Here is a 23679-nt window from a genome sequence, read left to right as displayed (position 1 = left end):
TCCCTCCATCGGCTTGTCGTCGTCCCACAGTGCATCCTGGTGCCATCACTTCCCCAGGTAAATGGTGCGCACATACATGGCCCTCCACGTGATGTAAATGAAAATGGGACTCATTGGACCTTCTTCCACTGCTCCAAGTTCTGATCTCGTGTGCCCATTGTAGGCACTTTTGATGGTGGACACTCTGATTGGTCTGTGACTTGTGCCATAGCAGACCTTCTGTTGGCTCGGACCAGACAGGATAGCCTTCGTTGTCTTCATGCATCGATGAGCCTTGGGGGCCCAACACCCTGTCACCGGTTTGTGGTTTGTCCCTTCTAAGACCACTGTTGGTAAATTCTCAACACTGACTGAGAGCAACCCACAAGCCTTGCCATTTCAGAGACACTCTGACCCAGTCGCCTTGCCATAACAATTCGGCCCTTGTCAAAGTCGCCCACGTCTTTATTTCTGCCCATTTCTCCTGCATCCAACGCATTGATTTCGAGAACTGATTGTTTGTTTACCATCTACCCAGACATTGACATGTGAGCTTGTTAGGAGGTGATCAACCAAATCCGCTTAACGTGTGACTGGTCAAACTATTTTAGCTCATCAATTGTTACCATATAACCATTTGTTACCTTGGAATATTTTTGTGTTTCCATTTTTACTGCGCAAGTATACCAGAAAAAGCTTTAAAATAGGTTGTTTAATGGCCATTGTGCCATCGTGACAACTTGCATAGTGTCACAACAACATGCCCCACAATTGGAAAATGTCTTTGCTAAATTAAATATAAGCAATGGCATATGTTCAATGAACTATGTTTTTTTTTTTTACTGGGCAATAATGGCAGAAGTGTTCATTAGCTTTTTTACAGCCAAGATTTTTTAATGTCAAGAAATGCAGTTGCGACAGAAGTGTTCTACGGTTCGTCCTGCTACTTTCTCTGTTGGGTACATCAGATCATCAGAATGAATCTGAAATTCACAGAGGGTCATTATACAGTGGCCTTAAATGAAGCAAAATATTTACTTAATTCTAATGGAAATCTTTTGTACTTTTTCTTGTATAGAGTGGTGCGGGTATGACATCAGAACCTGGAAGACTAATTCATTTGCTGCTAATTCCTTTGAGATTTTCCTATTGAGTTTTATAATGTTTTTTATATATGAGTAAAATAAAGCCTGTGGTAAACATAACTTGACGATACTTTGACGTTTTGTTTTACAACATACAGCACACTGCACACACTCACTCCCCAAGCTGTCTTATCTGTTTACTTATTTAAAAAGTACGTTTTGAAAAATGCATCAAAATTGAATTTTCACTATGTGTGTGTGTAAATTTACGTTGTAGAACAAAATGTTTATGTTTACCACAGGCTTTATTTTACACATAAACCGAAAAACCTATAATGAAACCCCATAGGAAAATCTTAAAGGAGCCATTGGCGAATTAGTCTTCCAGGTTCTGATGTCATACATGCACCCCTCTATAACTTGGTCCAGTTGGCTTGTGCAGTGGGCACTGAGTCCAATGAGTTGGTTATCAGCTTTAAATTACATTTACAGTAACACCCCAGAAATCGAATTATACCAGTGGGAAATTCATAAAAAAAATAGGGGGAGGAGAATGGCGTAGTGAGTAGTATGTGACCTTTGGTTGTTGATCACGTTATCTGACTGTTAAATATTTATTTTGGATGGCAGAACAGAGCTTGAGGAAGAAGAAAAGAAGTGAGGAAGGACTTACTAAGCCATTGAGTCAAAGCCGAGTGGGGGTATAGAGAACGTCTCTGAGTGAACTGAAGATTGCACTTAAAGGCTGCTCAGCTTGATGAAGAAAACAAACATCCTCATCATCAGCAGACGTGCAGCACGGTAGGTGTCCTCGGCTCACTACTAAACAGTTCCTCCAGTATTTTTGCTCTTAATGTCTTACAATGGTTGATTTACTGTAAACTACCATTCAAAAGTGCAACTATATAGTTGCAGTAATTTCCCATCTTGAATGACTCTTCATTCATTTGAATGACAGTCTTTTTGTGACTCATTCAACCACTCATTACATACTGTTGTGAGATATCAGAGATATAAGGAAAGGAAGGTGGTTTAGGTAAATAAGGATGAATGATCTCATCCACGTCAAACCGCCTTTACCTGAAATAAGACTATGATAAAGGGTTCTTCAGAAGTGTGCATTACAAAACATTACTTTTAATGAGTCACTGTGTGTAATAATTCGTTTCCAAAGAATTATTTCCAACAAGTTCTCAGAATAAAAAGCAAAGCTGTCATTGTTTTACAGTTTATGCTCAATTTTACAGTTAACCTCAGCTCTATCCACATTTGTACAAAACTCATCAAGAGGCATGTTTTAACATCACCATATGCTGATTACTCATTTTGTGTATATCAGTGCTGGTTTAAACATTATTTCTAGTGGAATATTTTTACAACCTAAAAGGAATTGTTCAACAACAACAAAAAATAATTCGTCATTGTTTACCTTCATAAGTAAATGAATAACACTTAAGATCTTTACTGATAATCTTCCAACTGCGAATGGATTATTGATTATTGAGTTCAATGAAAAGAACCGTCTCATTCATGAATTGAACATTGCCACTTCAAAGAAAGCAGGCGGATGTCAAGATTTTCTCTTTATGCAACCATAGACAGTAATTTGAAATGTGTTTTTTAGGTTGATGTTAATATAGGGTGTCTCATTTTAGCCGGTCAGCCCAGTAGTTTAAGTATCCTCTAATTTAATGGACATAAGTGGTCACTAAACCTCATTGCCTGTGGAAATAGTCAGAAAGCATGTTGCGTGGCTGAACTGGAAGGACATCGGGATGTTATTTGATTGTCTCATATCATGCTCTAGAAGAGGGCACATCTTCATCTCAGGCACTGACAGTATGACTGGAAAAAAAGGAAGCCCCAAGGCTGTGTTCGGTTGAATGACAGAAAAGACATGAAGGCATGAGATAATTGTATGTCAGAGAGAGAGAGAAAGTGATGATCTGTCCTCCAGTAAACAATGAGCTGATGTATTTGCAGATCAAACATGCCGTCTGTGTGTGTGGGAAGGGAAATGCACTCATTTGTTCTTTTGATTTTAACACACAAGAGGGTGTTTCTCCTCAGTCTGCATGGGACTTTCTATTATTTCCAGCTGTGCATGTGTGTGTATATGTATGTGTATGTGAGTATGGGATGGAAACTATTACGGAGCTTTGGACTCGTTAGGCACAGAGAGTTTCATGTATGATCCTGGCTTGCCCAGAATGGTGTATTACACACACACACACACACACACACACACACACACATACACACACACACACACAAAGGCTGAGTCACAGAATCGGAGTAAATTGCAAACGCCCTCCCAGCAAAAGGCTGGCTGTAATCTGTTCCCTCTCTCTGCTTCTTTCTGTGCTACTCATTCCAGGGAAACATCTCCTCACGGTAAATACGCCTCTTTCAATTCTCTTCAAACTTCATGACTCTCTTTTACTCAACAGTATGCTTCTGTTCTGTTTTGAAGTAAATATTTAGGTGATCTTGAATATGAAACACCTATAAACTTTTCTGTCACTTTCCTTCTTGCTGTAACATTTGTGGAGACGCATGCTTGACGGTTTACACCCAGGGAGTGAAATTCACACCCACCAGCCATCAAATGTTGGTACTTTGTGTGAATTGGCTGGTAATTTCGCTTAGTAGCCTGTAAGACATCTTATTCTGCTAAAGTGATTGGTACTAATGTTGACCAAAAACTGATCCACTTGGGTCAGCGACAATGTGAATGCAAAGAGAACATCCAGTTCTCTGAAGTTGTAATATTATAATTTGCTGTCAGAGGTGTTGTCCCATGAGAAGCTGTTGAGCCTGATCTGCTAGATTCCTGTCAGACTGTGTTTCCTGTCATAGTCTACTACTTCCCCGTGTGACAGGTTGACAACGGTAATTTATTCATAAGGTAGATACAGTTGGCAAGGAGGCCTTGTCCACAATGTGGGGGAAAACAAATGTACTCATTTAAGGAAAAATGACCAGATATTTTCAATATTTCTGGTTTAAAAGAAGTTTTTTTTTTTTTTACGTCAAAATGCAGAACTTATTTTTTGCCAGTGAATTGGATGCTAAAAGAAGACAGTCAGTGACAGGATCTCAACATGTGCATGTCAGAACTTGGTTTGACTTTTTTTTAAGATAAAAGTGAAAAGTAATTAAATGGGAAATAGATAAGTGCCAGAAAATGACTTTTTACAGCGAAACCCTTGTTACTGTTAATTAAAACTGAAACTTTTAAAAATAGTTTTCATTAAAATTTAAATAAACATATATGACTATTATATATAAAAAAAAAAAAAAATTGTCATGACAACCATCATGTTTCAACATATGACAATGTTGATATGTTTGGTCTTGGCGGAATAGATCTGCTACACTGCTGCTGTTATTGCTGCTGCTGCAGAGCAAGTACGGGACTTGCTACTGCCGATACATACATGACACACTGCTGTGAGCAAGCATGACATGCTGCAGCTGTAAAATAGCATACATGAATTACCCGTAGCAGATCTCTACAGGTGGTTCTGGGGAAGGTGGAGGGCTTCTAAAAGGGCGTTGCAAACTTCTATGGGCAGTTGCTGACCAGTACTTGAAAGTTGAGCAGCAAGCAGCTCATTGGCTACTGATACAGCAGAAACCAATCAGCTGTGCCCTATAGAGAACAATGTGGATTTCAAGTATATTGAGTTAATCACCTCTCAGCCTGCGGCATCTAGAGTTTAATGACAGAACTTTGTATAAATATAAGATACAAAACTTAAATGAAAATTAGAAATGCTGGCAATGGAAATACAAATTTTTTAATTGCTCAAATTAATAAAACTAAATCTGAAATAAAATAAACCAAAGCTAAATAGAATTATGTAAAAAAAAAAACTAAACAAAAAAGCACAACAAAAATACGAATTATTTGCCTAAAATTAAAATGACAACTGATATCTGAAAGCTAATTTTAAATATTAATAAATAATATTATACTGTACAGTAAATAATAATAAAATAACACTGAGCACCTAACACGATAATTTTGCCAGGGATAATCATCTCCTGTGGTGTCATTTTATAAACATAATTTTCAATTATCACACAATCATGTAATTATCATTCATCTGTTGAAAAAAATAGTTTTTTATTTCTTTTATTTTTTAGATAGAATAGCATATATGTTGGACAGGAGGTGAAATGAAGAGAGAGGACCATGAGCTTGGATTTGAACTGTGGTCGCCTGAGGTGTGATTATGCTACAGTACATGTCCAAAAGCTGCTGATATTTCTCTTCTTTTTCCTCATAAATGGGGTAACTATAACCATGATTTGTTTTCCCTACGCTAAACCAGTCCATGTCTCCACTGAAGTCTGTGTCTATTGAAGCATCAGATGGATGTGCTATCTGGAGCATTGTCTGTTGCTGTTGTCGTTTCATAGATTTGAGGCTGCTTGAATTTGATTGGTATAGGCTGTAGTTCTTGCACTTGTTTTAGTATCTTGCACATTTTATGCACAGTAGCCTCCCCTTGTTCCAGAACATTCAAATGTTGAGGTCACAAAGCAATCAATCCATTTTAATTGAGTGTTATATTTCAGCAGTGCGGTCTGAGACTTGTCAAGAGTAAATATTTACCATCGTGGTGAACTTAGTTTCCTCTTACGCAACGTTGAGTCATGCCAGTCATGCTGTTAATCAGCAGTGGTTAGCTGCCATTCACAGTATCTCTTAAGCCCTTGGTTATATTTTGTCAGTATTGGTGCAACATGTTTACTCTATAATTTAGTGTAGAAGTAGTTGACAAATCATAGCCATTTCAGAGTGTAGTTTCATTTTAGAGAAGGATTTGTGCTTGTTTGGGATGTTGTTTAAAGTAGGGGTTGACAATCTTTTTTAGGCCAAGGACCCATCAGAGACATAGCAGAAAACCCCCTGTTTTATTATATAAAATGCATTGTATAAGTCTGTAATAACGTGTATAGTACTATATTAATGCATTTACTTTACTGTTAAAAAATTTGAGATGGGTAAGATTTGTAATATTTTTGAAAGAAGAATCTTATATTCACAAAGGGTGAAGTTATTTGATCAAAGATACAGTAAATAAAACAGTAATGTTGTGAAATATTATTACAACTTAAAATAACAGTTTTTTATTTGAATATATCTGAAAATATATTTTATTTGTGTAATGGCACAGCTGAATTTGCTCATTTGGTGCTCAAGAAACATTTTTTTATATCATTAATGTTGAAAAGGGTTGTGCTGCTTAATAGTTTTTGTGGAAACCATGATGCATTTTCTTTCAGGATTCTTTTGATAAACAGCATTTATTTGAAATATAAATATTTTGTAATATTAAATGTCTCTGCTGGCACTTTTAATTAATTTAAAACATCCTTGCTGAATAAAAGTATTAATAAAAGTATTAAATAAAAAATCGTACCGAACCCCAAACTTTTGAACGGTAGTGTACTTTTAACATTTCATTCGTATTGTCATTATTGATCTACAAAGCCATGTACTTTACTGTAATGCTCATTACAGTTAACTTTTTCTTGATACATTAAATATAGGTGGGACTCTGAAACAGTAAATGAACTTTAGCTGCTTAACATTGGCTTTGGTTGAAGTATTGTGCTTTTTTAATGCAAATGAAATTTTTCCACAAATGCCTGGTTTAAAGGCCTTTTATGTGCTTTCTTTCTTTAAATGAGGTTTATCTGTATGTTTAGTACAGAACTGAAAAATAATGGTAGATTGTTTATCAGGTTATGATGAGGTTTCTTTCGGTCCAGTGATCACCATACTGGCAGACAAAAATATCTGCTCGCTGCAGGAGACCGGCCATTAATAACATGCCTCTCATTTATTAAGCCCTCTCTCCTCTATAGTTCATCACTCACTCTTCTCTGCCCTCTCAATGGTTTATTTCTCTTTCCTCAGTCTCACGCTGAACTTTCATTCCAGTATAAGACCTCTGTATTCTCCTTTCCTCTCGTCTGGTCTCACCTCATGCATTCTCCTGTTTAAACTGTCAGTTGTGAAATGTATTTTCTTCTCTCCTCTGTTTTGCAATAATCTGGTTGCTGTACACACACACACACACACACACAACACACAACACACAACACACACACACACACACACACACACTGTAAGACTATACCATTTAAGACTGGTTTGCCCTACTGAGCCAAACCAATGAATTATTAAGAACGAGCTGGCTTCCCAAGATCCAGTGGAAAAAAGCCAGCAATGGAAAATGCCACACATGCATAAACGAGTTCAGGTAATCAAGAATTCACTCTTTAAAATTCATAAAAAACCACACACAGAACTAAGGCCCGATACATTTTATTATCGTTTTGTTGCTTTTTATGATGGTGGTGTGGCTTAGTGGTTAAAGACCTGATTGTAGGTTTGAACTCCACAAGGGGGGATTGAAGAACAATCACTGTTGTGCTCTTGAAAGTTGCTCCACTGAGACTTCAGATCAATACGATAAATTACTACTTATGAATGATGATATGATAACGTAAAAACATCTCGTTACGACTGTAACCCTGAGAAGGGAACTCAGCACTGCATCAGAATGTTGATGCTATTGGAACACTTCTGCCTAACTGCATCTGAAGCACGTGTGAAATCACTCCAGTCTCATTGGCGAGACATTGTACTGGGACGGATGACGGTGCAACGTTGAAGCTATAAAGTATTGGCTGAAGTAGATCACTCTCAGGTATGCAGGAAGTTATGGCAAAACAACACAGTTTCTTGTTCCCTTCTACAATTGTTACTGAGACGTTCCCTTTTGAGGGAACTCAATGCTGCATCAGAATGTTAGCACAAAGGGAATGTTCATACCCACTACGCCATACTGAACAAATGCCTGTCCAAGAGTGAATCATAATGACCACAAACTTAAGTCACAAGAATTTGAGATCTTGCCGTGAACTCTATATCCTGGCTATAAAATCTGATGAAGGCATGTGGAGAGGACCAGCCTACCGCATCACAAACCTCTTGAAGGGAAACCCCTTATAATAATGCCATAGAGGGAGCCATACTTCTCGTAGAGTGGGCTCTTATGACTAGAGAAGACCACACGCCTAAAAGCCAGAGAGATCTACAATCTACAATCCACTTGCTTATTCTTTGCTTAGATGCCAAGGAGCCCCGTTTGGGTGAACCAAATCAGACCAACAATTGATCATATTTACATCACTGAGATGAGCAGTGGATGTAACAATTAAGTGCAAAGCAAACTGAGCTTCTCTTGGTCCTCCATCTGAAAAGGAGGAGGATAAAAAGCCTGCAAAACATAAGTGTGTTACATTTGTAGGCACTTTAGGCACATAACCCGGTCTAGGGTAAAGAAAAGCTTTTACCATGCCGGGAGCAAACTCTAGGCAGCAGGAAGCAACAGACAGGGCCTGCAGATCTCCTACCCTTTTCAGTGAAGTAATTGCAAGTAAGAACACCATATTAAGAGGACTCAGACATTTCTCTGAAGCTGACTCAAAAGACTCAAATGGTGCCATAGACAAACCCTCCAATACAATGGACAAATCTCCGGTTGAAACTGACTCTACTTCAATGCAGTTTCCTCATGGAGGGGAGGTAGAGGTTTGTAGAGTTTAGAATGGTCTCAACAACCTTGGTTGAGAGACCAGAGTTCAAGATTTGGTCCCTTCAGGGGCAAACCCACAGATGGAGATCTATATCTCCAGTCAGGGGTGATAAATGGGGCACCCAAATGGGGCACCATCAGCTTGAGACAGAAGATCCCTCCTGATGGAAATCTCCCATGGAGAGCCATCCAGGAGAGACATCAGGTCTGAGAACAATACTTGTTTGGCCCGAACGGGGCTATGGTAGCAGATGAACCTTGTCCTGGCAAACTCTCTCCTGAACTCCCGGGAGCAGAGCAACCGGGGGGGAAATGTTTACATGTAAGATATTTTGGATTAAAATATCCAAAAACCACAAAAAAACTTAAATATATTTGTTGTCTTGTTGTCTACATTATCCCAAATGTTTCTAACAATGTTTAAATCCATAGAAATCAGCGATTTTAAACAGTGTAACGGACCCTGTCATTGCATCGCCTGTCAATGACATCATATCCGTGCTACCCTTGATTTCTATGGAGCTTAAAATATGACAATATGATTTGAATTTGAATTGTGTAAATTTGAATTATTTACAAGTGAAATCTAACAAAATAGAATTTTAGGTGGTAGTAAATAGTTCTGAATTTGATTTTTTTTTTTTACGAATATTGAACATTTGAAATTTAACAAATTGAAATGTTTTTATGGCTGAATTTTATAGACATGTATTTTCAAACAGATAGTTTTTTTGTTCTGAATTCTTATACTGCAAATATTCATGCACTGCAGTAGTTTTCTGCCGCAAACGTGGTGGTGGTTCAAGATAATCCGTGTATCTTTCGTTCAGTCGTTTTTTAAATTTAATATTAAGAGTAGAAAAATGAGAAAACAGCTTGAGTATTAGATTTCTAATATTCTAGTAATAATAGTGCTCCGCTGCTGCAGTTGCACGGAGCTTACAAAACTTAACGCGTGTATTGCAACTAGGCTACATTTCATTTTCTCATCAAACAACTAGACTTACGAATGGCTCGGCACAACAGAAGAGCCTAGACCAGCAGTTGGTCAGAATTTGCTATAACCTATACTGTAGCCTATTTTTCGGACTGTAAGTCACATTTTATCATGAAACACGCTGTGATTTATTCCAAAGTGACTCAGGCTTAAATAATGCATTAAACGTTAAATAATCTAAATGTTGACTTTCAAAAGTAGGCGCGCCAAGAAGGCTATTCTCTGTATTTTGGTACATTTTTGGTGTGCGCCAGAAAGATCTTGAAGGAGACCGAGAGGCGCTAAAGCAGCGCATCATGTTGTTTTATTTATTTTTCAATGGCATGATATTTTGTAGTCATTTTGAATGTACACAAATAAAAATATACATTTTACTGTTTCGAATGATGTCATTATCTGTAACAGAGTATTAAGTTATAATATCCCAGCAGTGGAACAAATCCAAGTGATGGCGCAGGCGCCTCGCGCTCTCACACAACATAGTATCAGTTCTGGCGTTGCTTCATCTGCCTAATTTAATTGGTCTGTTGTACAATATAAAGGGCAATTAAGCTGTTCCGAACAGTCCTACTTGTTATTCCAAACATTTCCCTTGCTGTGAAGACGCTGATTTAGCCTATACGTGTATATTGGGACTCGACTGAAGTATGAAGCCTTCTTTATATTAATAGTTAGCATCCACATGTTACATTGAAAATATGAAAACTTTTGACTGAATGAGAGATGCGCGGCCGTTTCGATTTAAATACCTTTGTTTAGGCTTGGTGTTTAAAATAGGCTAAATGTTGTTTGTAATAAAGGACACAATATGGGCTATTTTTATAGGCTATGTTGCCTATATATTAATTTATTATACATGGCTACTTATTTTTCATTCTTGTTGTTTTCTGCATTCATTTAAGGATTTGTCATACAGTAAGGGAAAGTAAAATAGGCTACACATAGCCTACATGTTAATAGTGTTTATCATGTAAATGTTGTATTTTATTTATAGGTCTTATACACTATTGCTGAATAGGCTAATATTAAAATGCGTTTTTTATGACGATTTGACGTGCGCGTGTTTCTCTCTCAACATGATCCGGTGTGACTTATTTTCTGGCAAATACGGTCAGTTAAAAAATGTTGCTGTATTATTACAAAATGCATAGAGTGGAGACCACATAACTCCAGTAAACTATGGAGTGCCGCAGGGATCTGTGTTAGGCCCTCTGTTATTCTCAATATATATGATGCCACTTGGAAATATTATAAGGAAACATGGAATTAGTTTCCATTGTTATGCTGATGACACTCAAATATATATTTCATCACGGCCGGATGAAAACGCTAAATTTTCCAAATTGACAGAGTGTGTTAAAGATATAAAAGATTGGATGACGCGTAATTTTCTTTTATTAAATCCAGACAAGACAGAGGTAATACTTATCGGTTCAAAAAACCGCCCACAAAACCTCACACAATACAACTTTAACATCATAGGATGTCCTGTTACTTTATCCTCTACAGTAAAAGACCTGGGCCCGTATTCATAAAGAATCTTAATGCAAAGAGTAGCTCCTAGTGACAAAATTCTAAGAAAATTCTTAGAAATGTGGGCGTTTACTCTTAAAATTAAAGAAAAAATCCTAGTAAAGAAAAAAGTAATTCAGAAAGCATCTTAACCCTTAAAAGAGGTCTTAAGCTCAAAATTGTTAGGAGCACGGACGAGGACTTTTAAGAGGCTTAAGAGTTTCTTTAGCAGAGGAGAAAATGACAGAAAGACGAAGAGGGAGAAGAAATGTGTTGCAGACAATGAATAACAGTGAGTTAATAAGACGCTATAGATTAGATCGTGCAGGGATCATGTTTGTGACTGATCTTATTGGAGACACGCTAACATCTCTGATACAGCACAGCGCCAGAAATGAAAGTAATCACTACATTACGATATTTGGCAACTGGGAAAATTCCATGTTTGATACATTAAAACCAACATTCAAACCACCACTTAAATAGACATGCCAGCAATCAGTGTAATTGGAAAGAGTGGAAATTTTTTTATCATTCTAAGCCAATCAAATACCTTATAGGAAATTAACAGCATGGTAAAAAAAAAAAAAAGGATTTATATACACATATAAAATGTGTGTGTGTGTGTGTGTGAGAACGGTCAAATAGGAAAAATTACGCATGTAATTTCAAAGGGAAGGCTTAGAATAGACCCTATACTTAAAATCACTTTTTTTTTTTCTTCTTCTTGGACAACCAACCAATCACAGTCTTCAAAAGATTGTGTCATACATAGCAACGGGGTCAACCCCGCCTCCTCACTAAGATGAAAGTTTTTGTCTTTTCCTTACTCAGAGTTGCTCTCAGATCGGTCCCGAATCGCTTTTAAGCTAAGACTCCTACGTAAAAGTTTTTAAGCTAAATTAAGAGTTTTCTTAGAGGATTCTTAGAATCTTTATGAATACGGGCCCAGGGCCCGTATTCATAAAGAATCTTAATGCAAAGAGTAGCTCCTAGTGACAAAATTCTAAGAAAATTCTTCGAAATGTGGGCGTTTACTCTTAAAATTAAAGAAAAAATCCTAGTAAAGAAAAAAGTAATTCAGAAAGCATCTTAACCCTTAAAAGAGGTCTTAAGGTCAAAATTGTTAGGAGCACGGACGAGGACTTTTAAGAGGCTTAAGAGCTTCTTTAGCAGAGGAGAAAATGGCAGAAAGACGAAGAGGGAGAAGAAATGTGTTGCAGACAATGAATAACAGTGAGTTAATAAGACGCTATAGATTAGATCGTGCAGGGATCATGTTTGTGACTGATCTTATTAGAGACACGCTAATATCTCCGATACAGCGCATATGCCATAGCGCCAGAAATGAAAGTAATCACTACATTACGATATTTGGCAACTGGGAAAATTCCATGTTTGATACATTAAAACCAACATTCAAACCACCACTTAAATAGACATGCCAGCAATCAGTGTAATTGGAAAGAGTGGAACAATTTTTATCATTCTAAGCCAAGCAAATACCTTATAGGAAATTAACAGCATGGTAAATAAAAATAAAAAGGATTTATATACACATAATATAATGTGTGTGTGTGTGAGAACGGTCAAATAGGAACAATTACGCATGTAATTTCAAAGTGAAGGCTTAGAATAGCCCCTGTACTTAAAATCACTTTTTTTCCCCTTCTTGGACAACCAACCAATCACAGTCGTCAAAAGATTGTGTCATACATAGCAACGGGGTCAACCCCGCCTCCTTACTAAGATGAAAGTTTTTGTCTTTTCCTTACTCAGAGTTGCTCTCAGATCGGTCCCGAATTGCTCTTAAGCTAAGACTCCTACGTAAAAGTTTTTAAGCTAAATTAAGAGTTTTCTGAGAGGATTCTTAGAATCTTTATGAATACGGGCCCTGGGTGTTATACTCGATTGCAACCTGTCTTTTGAAAATCATATTTCATATGTTACAAAAACAGCCTTTTTCCACCTTAGAAACATTGCTAAGCTACGTAATATGCTATCAGTTTCTGATGCAGAAAAGTTAGTTCATGCATTCATGACCTCGAGACTAGATTACTGTAATGCTTTATTAGCTGGTTGTCCTGCATCCTCAATAAACAAGCTACAGTTAGTCCAAAATGCCGCCGCTAGAGTTCTTACTAGATCAAGAAAATATGATCACTGCATTGGTTACCTATAAAGTTCCGTATTAATTACAAGGTATTGCTACTGACTTATAAAGCCCTAAACGGCTTAGCTCCAGTCTATTTAACGGATCTTCTATCGCCCTATAATCCATCGCGCTCTTTAAGATCACTAAATTCAAGGCTTTTGGTCATACCTAGGATATCCAGAACCACCAAAGGAGGGAGAGCATTTTCAAATTTGGCTCCAAAATTCTGGAATAGTCTTCTTGATACTGTTCGTTGCTCAGACTCGCTCTCCCAGTTTAAAACTAGATTAAAGTCGCATCTCTTCAGCCAGGCATTCATATAATATTTTTAATCTTACAGTTCAAACTACAATCCGGCCTCTAGCTCATAAATGCCAGAGGAGAACTTGCCCCCGACTGAGCCTGGGTTCTCCCAAGTTTTTTTTTTCTCCATTAGGTCACCTGATGGAGTTTTAGGACACCATTAGGTCACTTGATGGAGTTTTTCGGTTCCTTGCCACTGTTGCCTTTGGCTTGCTCAGTTGGGGATATTTTGGGGATATTTAATTTAATTTTATCAATCAATAAATTCCACTTGAAACAAACCTTGTTGTATTATTTTAATTTAATACTGTGAAGCTGCTTTGATACAATCTGTATTGTGAAAAGCGCTATACAAATATACTTGACTTGACTTGACTTGACTTGACCATTTGGGCAAAAAACAAACAAACTTATTGTGTTCATTACCCCCACCCACATTTGGCCTTAATCACTGTTATTATTAGGGGGTCCTTGGAAATGTATTTAGGTGTAGACAAAATCAGTTATGTTTATTTCATATATGAATGTATCTTGCATCTCCCGGACACTAGCTGTTAGTCTACTTCTTTGGCCTATTTTTTTTAGCTGGCCAATTCTCAAAATCTGTGTGGAAAAGCTGCGGAGTGCGGAGAGAACGCACAATGGCTTTGCTTTGGAAGTTTTTATTTTTATTTTTATTTATTATTATTATTATTTATTTTGGAAGTTTAGTTGCCAGAGAAAATAACACACAGTTTTGTTTGACATCAATTGATACTCAATATTAATGAAATAAATAAATGTAATGTCAGAGAATGCACAAAGCGCATCCTTTTGAGATGTAAATTATAATACATTTTAATTAAAATAAAACACATAAGGCCTACATCATAAAACTAAAAAAGATTATGTATTTTAATATATTATATTATAATACAAATAAAAAGGCTTCATACTTCAGTCGAGTCCCAATATACACGTAGGCCTATAGGCTAAATCAGCGTCTTCACAGCAAGGGAAATGTTTGGAATAACAAGTAGGACTGTGCGGCACAGCTTGCCCTTTATATTGTACAACAGACCAATTAAATTAGGCAGAATGACTTTTTATATGTTTGGTTGACTGTGTTTTATTTTGATAATGAACAGTCTGCGATATGAAGCAACGCCAGAACTGATACTATGTTGTGTGAGAGCGCGAGGCGCCTGCGCCATCACTTGGATTTGTTCCACTGCTGGGATATTATAACTTAATACTCTGTTATTTATAGTCATACAGATAATGACATCATTCGAAACAGTAAAATGTATATTTTTATTTGTGTACATTCAAAATGACTACAAAATATCATGCCATTGAAAAATAAATAAAACAACATGATGCGCTGCTTTAGCGCCTCTCTGTCTCCTTCAAGATCTTTCTGGCGCACACCAAAAATGTACCAAAATACAGAGAATAGCCTTCTTGGCGCGCCTACTTTTGAAAGTCAACATTTAGATTATTTAACGTTTAATGCATTATTTAAGCCTGAGTCACTTTGGAATAAATCACAGCGTGTTTCATGATAAAATGTGACTTACAGTCCGAAAAATAGGCTACAGTATAGGTTATAGCAAATTCTGACCTTATATAGTTCAACACGGTTAGTCTTATTGTCATTACCGTGAGTAACATGTTTGTACGATGCCTCAGAGACAATGCTATTTTGCCAAATGGCTTACATAGCAAAATCTGAGCTTTTTACAAGAGCTTTATTTGTAGTAACAGTAAACAGAATTTTCAGAAACAGCGCTGCGTTACCCCACAATTTAAATTTGTCAAATAAAGTGACCTGTAAGAGTAGTTCAGTTTTGCTTCAAGAAAGTTGATAATTTTCACGTGTTTTTAAGTCTTATCAGTTTAAACATTGAAGTGATTTTAAGCCATTCATGTGTGAGATGCCGTGAAAGTAACTTCATTTGGTATTCGCACGCTGTGGTAAATTGTTTCGGTGCGCACACACAGAAAGCCACCTCTGAGACGGCATGTGAGTACACACAAAATTGTGTCAAAATGCCTCTGTCTTGATGAGTATCCACGTAAACACAGTCGGTTATGTCTTAAGTGAACGAAAACGGTTAAGGAAATATCGGATGTGTGTCAATATAACGGATCTATGCATTAGGTCTTAAAGTGAAACCAGCCTCATAATATAAGCTAACTACATGGGTTACGGTTAGGTTTAGGGATAGGTTCAGGGTTAGTACCTAATTATAACCCAGTTATTGTAACTGCTATATTAAGTACATAGTATGTACATGGGGAACAGGACGGTAAAATAAAGTGCTACAGTTTTCTTGTATTTACTTGTGCTATTGCATTTGTTATTATTTTATTATTGTCTTTTATGTTTATTATTGTCGTTATATTAGTTAGGCTAGTGCTAGTTTTTGCTTGATCTGACCTGGCCAGAAGAAAAAATCCTTAGTGTTGAGCCCTGAGTCCATATTTTTGTTTTTTTAGCTAGTTAACAGAAATACTTGTTAATAATAATGATATGATGACAATTTTCTGTAAGTCAAACCTAAACGTGTACCGATTTGAACTATATTGCAGAAAGATTGGTGTCATTATATCATTTATAAAGTTTTTGTATTGACTTACTGGTAAGGTACTTTTGACTTAGGCCTACTATAAAGTAAAATAGTACTGCCAATTTAGAAGGGCATAGAAAGAAGGGCATACGGCATTATAACAACACCAGGGTGAGTAAATTATGACTTAAATTTATTTTTAGGGTAAACTTTCCCTTTAAGTCTTGTAAATCAAATCATACTTTGTACCTGTACTGTGATAATCCACAATTACCCTCAGTATCTTTTAGCACAGTTCCTAAGAAGATGACAGGACATGTCTATGTACAATGTCTAAGTAGTCTTTTATATAATGATAAGGTTAACATCTATAAAATATGTTTCTTGAGCACCATATCAGCATATTAGAATGGTTTCTGAAGGATCATGAGACAATGAAGACTGGAATAATGGCTACTGAAAATTCAGCTTTCCCATTACAGGAATTAATTACATTTTATAATATATTGAAGTAGAAATCAGTTCTTTTGAATTGTAATAATATTTCACAATATTACTGTTTTTTACTGCATTTGATCAAATAAATTGCAACTATGGTACAACATAAGTGTTACTCAATACATTTCAGTGTAGGCCTATTTTTTCACAAGTTAGGTTTTCCCGTAGTTTGACTAAATCTTACACTTTTTTGACATATCTAAGAATTGGGCATGTTTCTCAATTCAAGCCCTCTGGCCTTATTTGAGTTTATTTGTCTATTTTCTGTTCAAAAATTTCTCAAGCATAAATTCACTTTTCACTTAGTCACTTCTGTCCTCCTCTGGTTGGCCATGTATGGCCAGACACACATAGGCAGTGGCTCGTAGAAAAACAGTGGGGTGGGAGCACAGGAAGGACAGAATAGAGCGAAATGAGAGGAGAAACGTCAGGAGGTGGATGTGGTCTGGTCTTTGAATTCTCCAGTCTTTAACCCCGTGCTGTGAAATATCACCTTATGGCCACAAAAGGCTGACTGCCTATTCAAATGCTCTTTAGTGAAGGCAGCCAAAAGTGAGCCAGGCCTCTGCACACAGTCTGTATGTTACCATAGTAACCCTTGTCAACCAGGAAGTCCTGTAGTGGTGGAGTGAGAGAGAGAGCGAGAGAGAGAGAGAGCGAGAGATCGAGAGCATGTGTGTGTCAGTATGTGAGAGGGAATTAACAGAGGTTAAGTAGACGGGAGCAAAAACCAGTGAGGGAGAGAGAGAAAGAACTGACCTTAAAGCAGACAAAAAGAGAGAAAAAGTACAGAAAGAGCAGGCTGCTTCTACAAAGCAGACCAACCAGCACGTAGGGAATTGTGTGTGTCATCCTGGGAAATCTGTGCGTGTCACACACATACACACCCACACAAACCGGTGAGTTGATTTTTTCCATCTGACAGCCATCAGCCTGTTAGCGTGAGTATTGTAAAACACAGTAAAATGATAATGTAAACCAACTCATTAATTCATGCAGTTCTTTTTGGCTCAGTTTTGGCAGGGTTGTGTTGAACTGGTGGACCGCTTTACTTCTGAAGTTTATTCTTAACTCTCTTTGAAGGATTAAGGGTCTTTGGTGCGAGTTTTCAAAGCAGTGGAAAAGAGCGTAAATGTTGTAGAAAAGCCAAAATGTGAAGTCCTGTATGGTGTTCTGTGCTTACAATGATATTTCTATGTAGCCTATATGTTGGAAATAATTTGGTTTCAAGTGGCTGGACCTTATTGAGACAGTTGTTCCTGCTTAGAGTGGTGTGGTTTGATTGACATTTGATTATTGCAGTTTGACCCTAAATGCATTCTGTTCATGTACAGAGTTTGTTGTATTTACGATTTAAAATGAAATAATTTCGTACATTTGTTCTGTTTGATATAATGATTTAATGTTATTAAATCATGTAATCATTCTGGATGCACAAAATGCAATTGGTGTATGTTATCCTATATTGAAAGACTGGACGATGCGGATAAACCATTAAAAAAGGTGATATTTAAAAGTCTACTATTTTATATAAATTAAAAATAAAACACTGAAAACTAAAATTGTAATGAATTTAAGTGAACTTTAGCATCACAATAGCGTATTATAATGTACAGTATGAAAAGACGATTATCATTCTGAGATCTTCTCAAGATTACATTTAACAGTAGGCTATATTTTAATTATCAGTGTTTTAAAAATTAATTTGAAAGTTGGCATGAAATGGAAACATATATTCACCCAAATATTCATATGTACCAATATACTGTATATATATATACATTATAAACAATTATAAAATGTCGATCTTCAGTGAAATGACAGACTTCTTTATTTAGTCTGCTTAAACCCCTCCCCTTTCTTACAATAGACTTCAACCTCGCTTTCATATTTGTCTCCATCCAATCAAGTCCCTGTCCTAAATTTTCTTTTTCTTTTTCGATAACCTGATACTTGGATGTAAATCACAATACAGAAAAAACTTTACATTGTGTTACATTGCAACTTTAAGTGAGCGTAAGATGACCAAACATTTTTATAAATGTAAAAAGGGGGAAATGATAAAAAAACAAGATCTCAGATAACCGACATATTTGCAAATATATTGTGCATCCACACTGTAAAAATAAAAGGTGCCTGGAGGAACCTTTTGGGGTTCTTCACTTTGCCACACCGGCGGAACCGTCTGTAGATCCTCTAGGCACCCTTTAAAAAGGGCCGGTTCTCTGAGGAACCACACAGGTTTCCTGAGGAACTCTTATATAAGGCACTGTGTGGAACCATTGTGGGTGCCTCCAGGAACCAAATTTCAATTTTATTTTATTTGTATTAAATTCATTTCATGTTGTTACTATGGTTACCACCATTAACTTCTATTATAATAAACAAACTGAACCAAATACAAAATAAGAATTGTTTATTACATATTTTAGATCCATTTTAATACACTTCCATGCACTTGAAAAAAAAAGCTAGTAATAGATTAATATCAATGAATACACAAAAAAAAATATATAATAGTATAATACATAAGTAACATGAATAATCAACCATGTGTATACAATAGGCTACACAAGAAAAGACATCTCAACAAAATGCATGGAAAAAACATGTTCCAAGTAATAAATCAATGTAAAAAATTCAAATTTTGACTAATTAAAAATGTCCATCTTCACTTAATTTTAAAACATGTGTTTCAGTTCACTTAAGTCTGACGCCACTGTTTCCAAGTCCAAAAGCTCTATCAGATGCCAAAAACAAACAACAAACAGTGCTAATATACACGCATTGTGCTGTAATATTCCTGAAAATTATGCTCCTAACCTTTATCTCTATTCCGAAATCTCAGATGGTTAGTTATCCATAAAATGTGGAATCATAAAATGTTGAAGTCTGGGATGCCGTGAGACTTGAGACTGTAATGTACACTATGGCTTTTGAAAAGCTTAAATGTGTGACTTGAATCAACAGTTCCCATAAATGGTTGTTGAGTATTCTCAATATCTAGAAACAAGATAGAGGAAGTAGAAGTAGAGGCTTCGACCCAGAAACAGTATTCCTTATGTCACAACAAGCAGAAAACATTTTCCATTTTTCCAGAGTTAAGGTGCAGTAAAATGATCTGTTGTTCTGTGAATGTTCACTGGTGAATTCAGTCATTTCAATAAGAATCCACACGATCAGCAATTTTGTGTGGTGCTTCATACATTACATCGCTACACTGCTGACAATGGTCAATGGACCTTTTTGCCTGTGTAATTTCACGAAATTCACAAATGTGATGCACCTTTACTCACTGCAACATAAAATGCAATCAATTATAAAATCTTCACAAGGGACACGTGAGGTACTTAACAAGTTAGAAAAGTGAAAAGGTGCATCAGCTTCCTTTTCTGTTTGTTTTTCCTCTTTTCTGGTGAATGGTCCAGGCACTTCAGTGATTTTCAGGTCTACAGGAGGATTTTTATTCTTGATCAAACTTGTATTTCAGCTTACCGAGATCCCTGCAAAGTACAAAATGTACTGTTAGTAAGGTTATTAAAGTGATAGTTGTGAAATTTAAATAATTTCCTCAGCCTTGTGACGTTCCAAACCTGTTTGACTTTCTGTCTGTGGAACCCGAAACCAGATCTCAGGCATAATGCAACCCGTCACCATTCAATATCACTGCATGAAACACAAGCATAAAATTTTTTTGTAATTCATTCACACCATTCTTATGTACACTTGTCTAGTTCAATTCAATGCAACAATTTATGTAAAAATGGTTAAGCTCCAAAAATGTCCCAGAAAAGATCCTAAAAATAATCAATGAGTTCACAACTCATGTGTTATGGGTTGTGTTGTAAGTCTTATGAAGCCATATAATAGCTTTTTCCTTTTTTTTGTCGAAAAAGACTAAACTTGAAGTTATAATTCAGTATAACTGATTAAAAAAGTACACAGTCAAACAATACAATTTCACGCAGAGAAAGTTCACAGTAATAAAGTACGTGCATGCGGTGTAGGTAACTTACTGTAATTCAATGTTGCCTCTGAAATGTTCAGATTATTTTAGAAATGTACTGGTTGTTCTGGGGAAACAAAAGAACAAAGCTGATTATTCACAACATAATATTTATTGACCAGTAAATGGCTTTAAAATGGTATTTGAGAGAATGAGGGCACCTGTAGTAACGTTAAGTAAAGTTAGGCTAAACAAAAACAGACCAAACTATATTAACCTGCTTTTGTTATTCATAACAAACGCCAATGAGGACAGGAATCAGTTAAATTAGTTAGGCTATTATCAGCAATTTGAAGACACAGTTGTACAGAATATGTTGAATTGAATGACTAAATCAATCTAAGACAATAAGTCAATAATTTCCATTTGTTCATTAACTTACGTTAGATCAACGTAGTTAGCATCGCGGCTAAAACCTTCATACCAGATACTATGCAATAAACGAGTGGTAAACACTGTAACGTAGTAATGTATAATAAATTTAGTTTATATATATATGTGTGTTTGAATATAGTGAGTAGACTCTGTATTTATATTTATTTGGCGAGTTTACAAACCTTGTAAAGGAGAGCCGAACAAACGGCGGAAGCTTTGATGAGAGGAGCCGTTACCCGATGACGTCGATCAGCTGAGCTTTGTTGCGCGCGAGCAGCGCGAGCATCACTGAAGCGATGACAGCAGAGGAATAGCAGCAGTTTCGTGACAGAATAAAACGTTTCTCCTCCTAGTTCTTCTTCTTCAAATAATAATTTATGAAGAAGTAGGTAAAAATTATTATTTTATTACTATTATTTATTCAATAATAATTAATTAATTCTTATTATTAATATTATTATAATTTAGTGTTGTTGTTTAAGGTTTAAATTAATCAATAAAATAGGCCTATAGATACTAAATAAATGTAAGCTACCCAGGTGAAAAAGACGTAGGCTACTGTTAAATGTATTAAAAATGCATTAAAGTATATTTGTATTGTAGGCCTACTAAAAACACACTCAAGTACATTTTTAATTGTACGTCTTTTTCACCTGGGTATGTATACTGAATCAAACTTAAGTAGCCTATAATAATAATAATAGGATAATAATAATCTCATTCTGGCCTCACTGAACCATTGGGTTCCTCCAGATGCTGGCTTTAACATAAGAGATCTTCCAGGAACCACTTAAATGTTAAAAGATCTTCCAATAACCCTTTTATCGCATTCAAGTTCCTCTATTTTCCCCCAAAGCACTTCGAGGTCTCATAGTAATGAAAAGGTGACTCCAGAACCTCTGAACTAAATACAAAGTGCTTAAAGGATCCCATAAGTTCCAGCAAGAACCTCAAAGATTGTCAATGCTCCTCCAGTAACCCTACTATAGGAGAAAGAGCTTTGAGGTACCTAAATTACATTTTGAAGTTCCTTGAGTATCCGACAGGATATTTGAGGCTCCTTTAGTTTTTACAGTGCATAGTATTGGCCTTAAAGATATAGAATATAATACATCAAGATATCAAGCTAATATTAAGACTGAAATAAATGTATAATTAGTATAATCAGACTGCTTTTCTCAACCTCACATATTCCCATGTTAATGCTAGTCAAAGATATTTTCCCAAAGTGCTCCTCAAGTCAGTGACTGACAGCTTAATCTCATTGAATATGTCCTGCATTATTACACGTCTCTCTGGGTGTTTCTCACCGTTGTAAGGCAAATGAGTGCAAACTTCAGTGTCAGCTCCATTAGTGTGTGTTCCAGTGACAAAAGCATGGAGGGAAGGGTCTCCTTTCTCCCCTCTGAACCTGTCAGGTCCATGAGAACGACCTAAGCAACACACACTGATCTCTCTGAGAATATTCTCACATTGTATGTGTGTGCGTGAGTGTGTGCACGTGTGCTTTACATAAGCATGACATTCTATGGGGACCCTCATAGTATGGGGCATTTCCCAGCCTTTGATCAACAAATACACAAGGGTACAAAAAATGCCATTTTCTTTACGAAGAGACGTCTTGCTGATTTGAATCATCTTCAACAGGTCCAAACAGGGGTTTCACAGTCTCCACACTTTAGAGTGTAGTTGATTTTGGATGGTGCATAGAGTTCATGTGGAGGAGCCCATGTTGACTCATCGCTATCAAATTGTTTGTGGGATCCATCCCTCCTGAGTCGAACGATGGACGACCATACATGGTGATCAGATGGACCTGCTGCTGATTAATGTGTGTATCATGTAATAACAGGAGATTGTAAACAGACGCACAGCAAAGCCTTGTATGGTGTCCGCTTGCATTCTTCAAGAAGTCAAGAGCGAAAGACCTGTAAAAGAGAGAGAGGAGAAAAGTTAGCAATGAAATATATGAGGGGGTCTTTTGCTTTGTTCTGCTGTTTTTGTTATTTTTAATTTTAGAAAGCTTTCCCTTATTTCAGCATGCAGAGACCATTTGTTGGCTGACTCCCTTGAAAAGTGTAAACTTAAAGTCTTAAATAGTCAATAATTGTATCCTTTTAAAACTCATCTTTGATCCCCAAAATGAAATTTGTAAAATTTTTCCGGTGAAAAAAAAGCATCATGCCTTAACATAGCTTGAATGCAACTCTACACCCTTGCTTCATTTAGTATACGCGGATCTATGAATATGCTAATTAGCCCAGCCTCCACCCACGCCAACTCACAGATTCACTCAGCCAACTTACTGAGGTAAACGCTACACAATGTATCGCTCTTTACAACGTCGGACACATAACGGTAATTAATATGATTAGCCTTTTGCTTGACTATGTTATCAAACGGCTAATAATGTGTTGCTAATGTTACACAAACTATGTTCCCATTCACCATTTCAGTCTGCCTTCTAACAATCATCAGAAACACTTTGAACAACTCAGAACGTCAGTGGATAAAGGCATATACTGTAGTTCATTATAACATTGTAATGTACATCATACACCCGCTATATTGCTAAATCCACCCGATTTTTCATAT

The 23679-nt window shown here is 36.5% G+C and overlaps 1 protein-coding gene and 1 long non-coding RNA gene across 7 annotated transcripts in view; one reads left to right on the top strand and one right to left on the bottom strand.

The window, feature by feature from the left end:
• Nucleotides 1–1695: 1695 nt before the first annotated feature.
• The window catches only part of sorbs3 (sorbin and SH3 domain containing 3), a 64247-nt gene continuing 42263 nt past the window's right edge, over nucleotides 1696–23679 (top strand). Inside the window, exon 1 of one of the 6 annotated variants that reach the window (XM_082187734.1) lies at nucleotides 1696–1865. Coding sequence is in view for 4 of the 6 variants with exons in the window: in XM_082187737.1 (XP_082043863.1) it covers nucleotides 3255–3458 (204 nt within the window). In the remaining 2 variants the exon portion in view is untranslated. Of the gene's footprint in view, nucleotides 1866–1885; nucleotides 3459–15372; nucleotides 17603–23679 lie in introns of those variants that run through there. The other 5 variants (XM_082187737.1, XM_082187736.1, XM_082187733.1 and 2 more) reach the window with 5 other exon arrangements.
• On the bottom strand, nucleotides 19602–22160 carry LOC309512295. Its single transcript, XR_014210943.1, has 4 exons — nucleotides 21267–22160; nucleotides 20720–20776; nucleotides 20297–20369; nucleotides 19602–20206 (listed from the first exon to the last, which is right to left on the bottom strand). It is a non-coding gene; the product is annotated as an uncharacterized lncRNA (long non-coding RNA).

The sequence above is a fragment of the Leuciscus leuciscus genome, assembly GCF_965113295.1.
Source record: "Leuciscus leuciscus genome assembly, chromosome: 13".
Taxonomy (NCBI): domain Eukaryota; kingdom Metazoa; phylum Chordata; class Actinopteri; order Cypriniformes; family Leuciscidae; genus Leuciscus; species Leuciscus leuciscus.
This window is presented reverse-complemented; position numbering and strand designations above follow the sequence as displayed.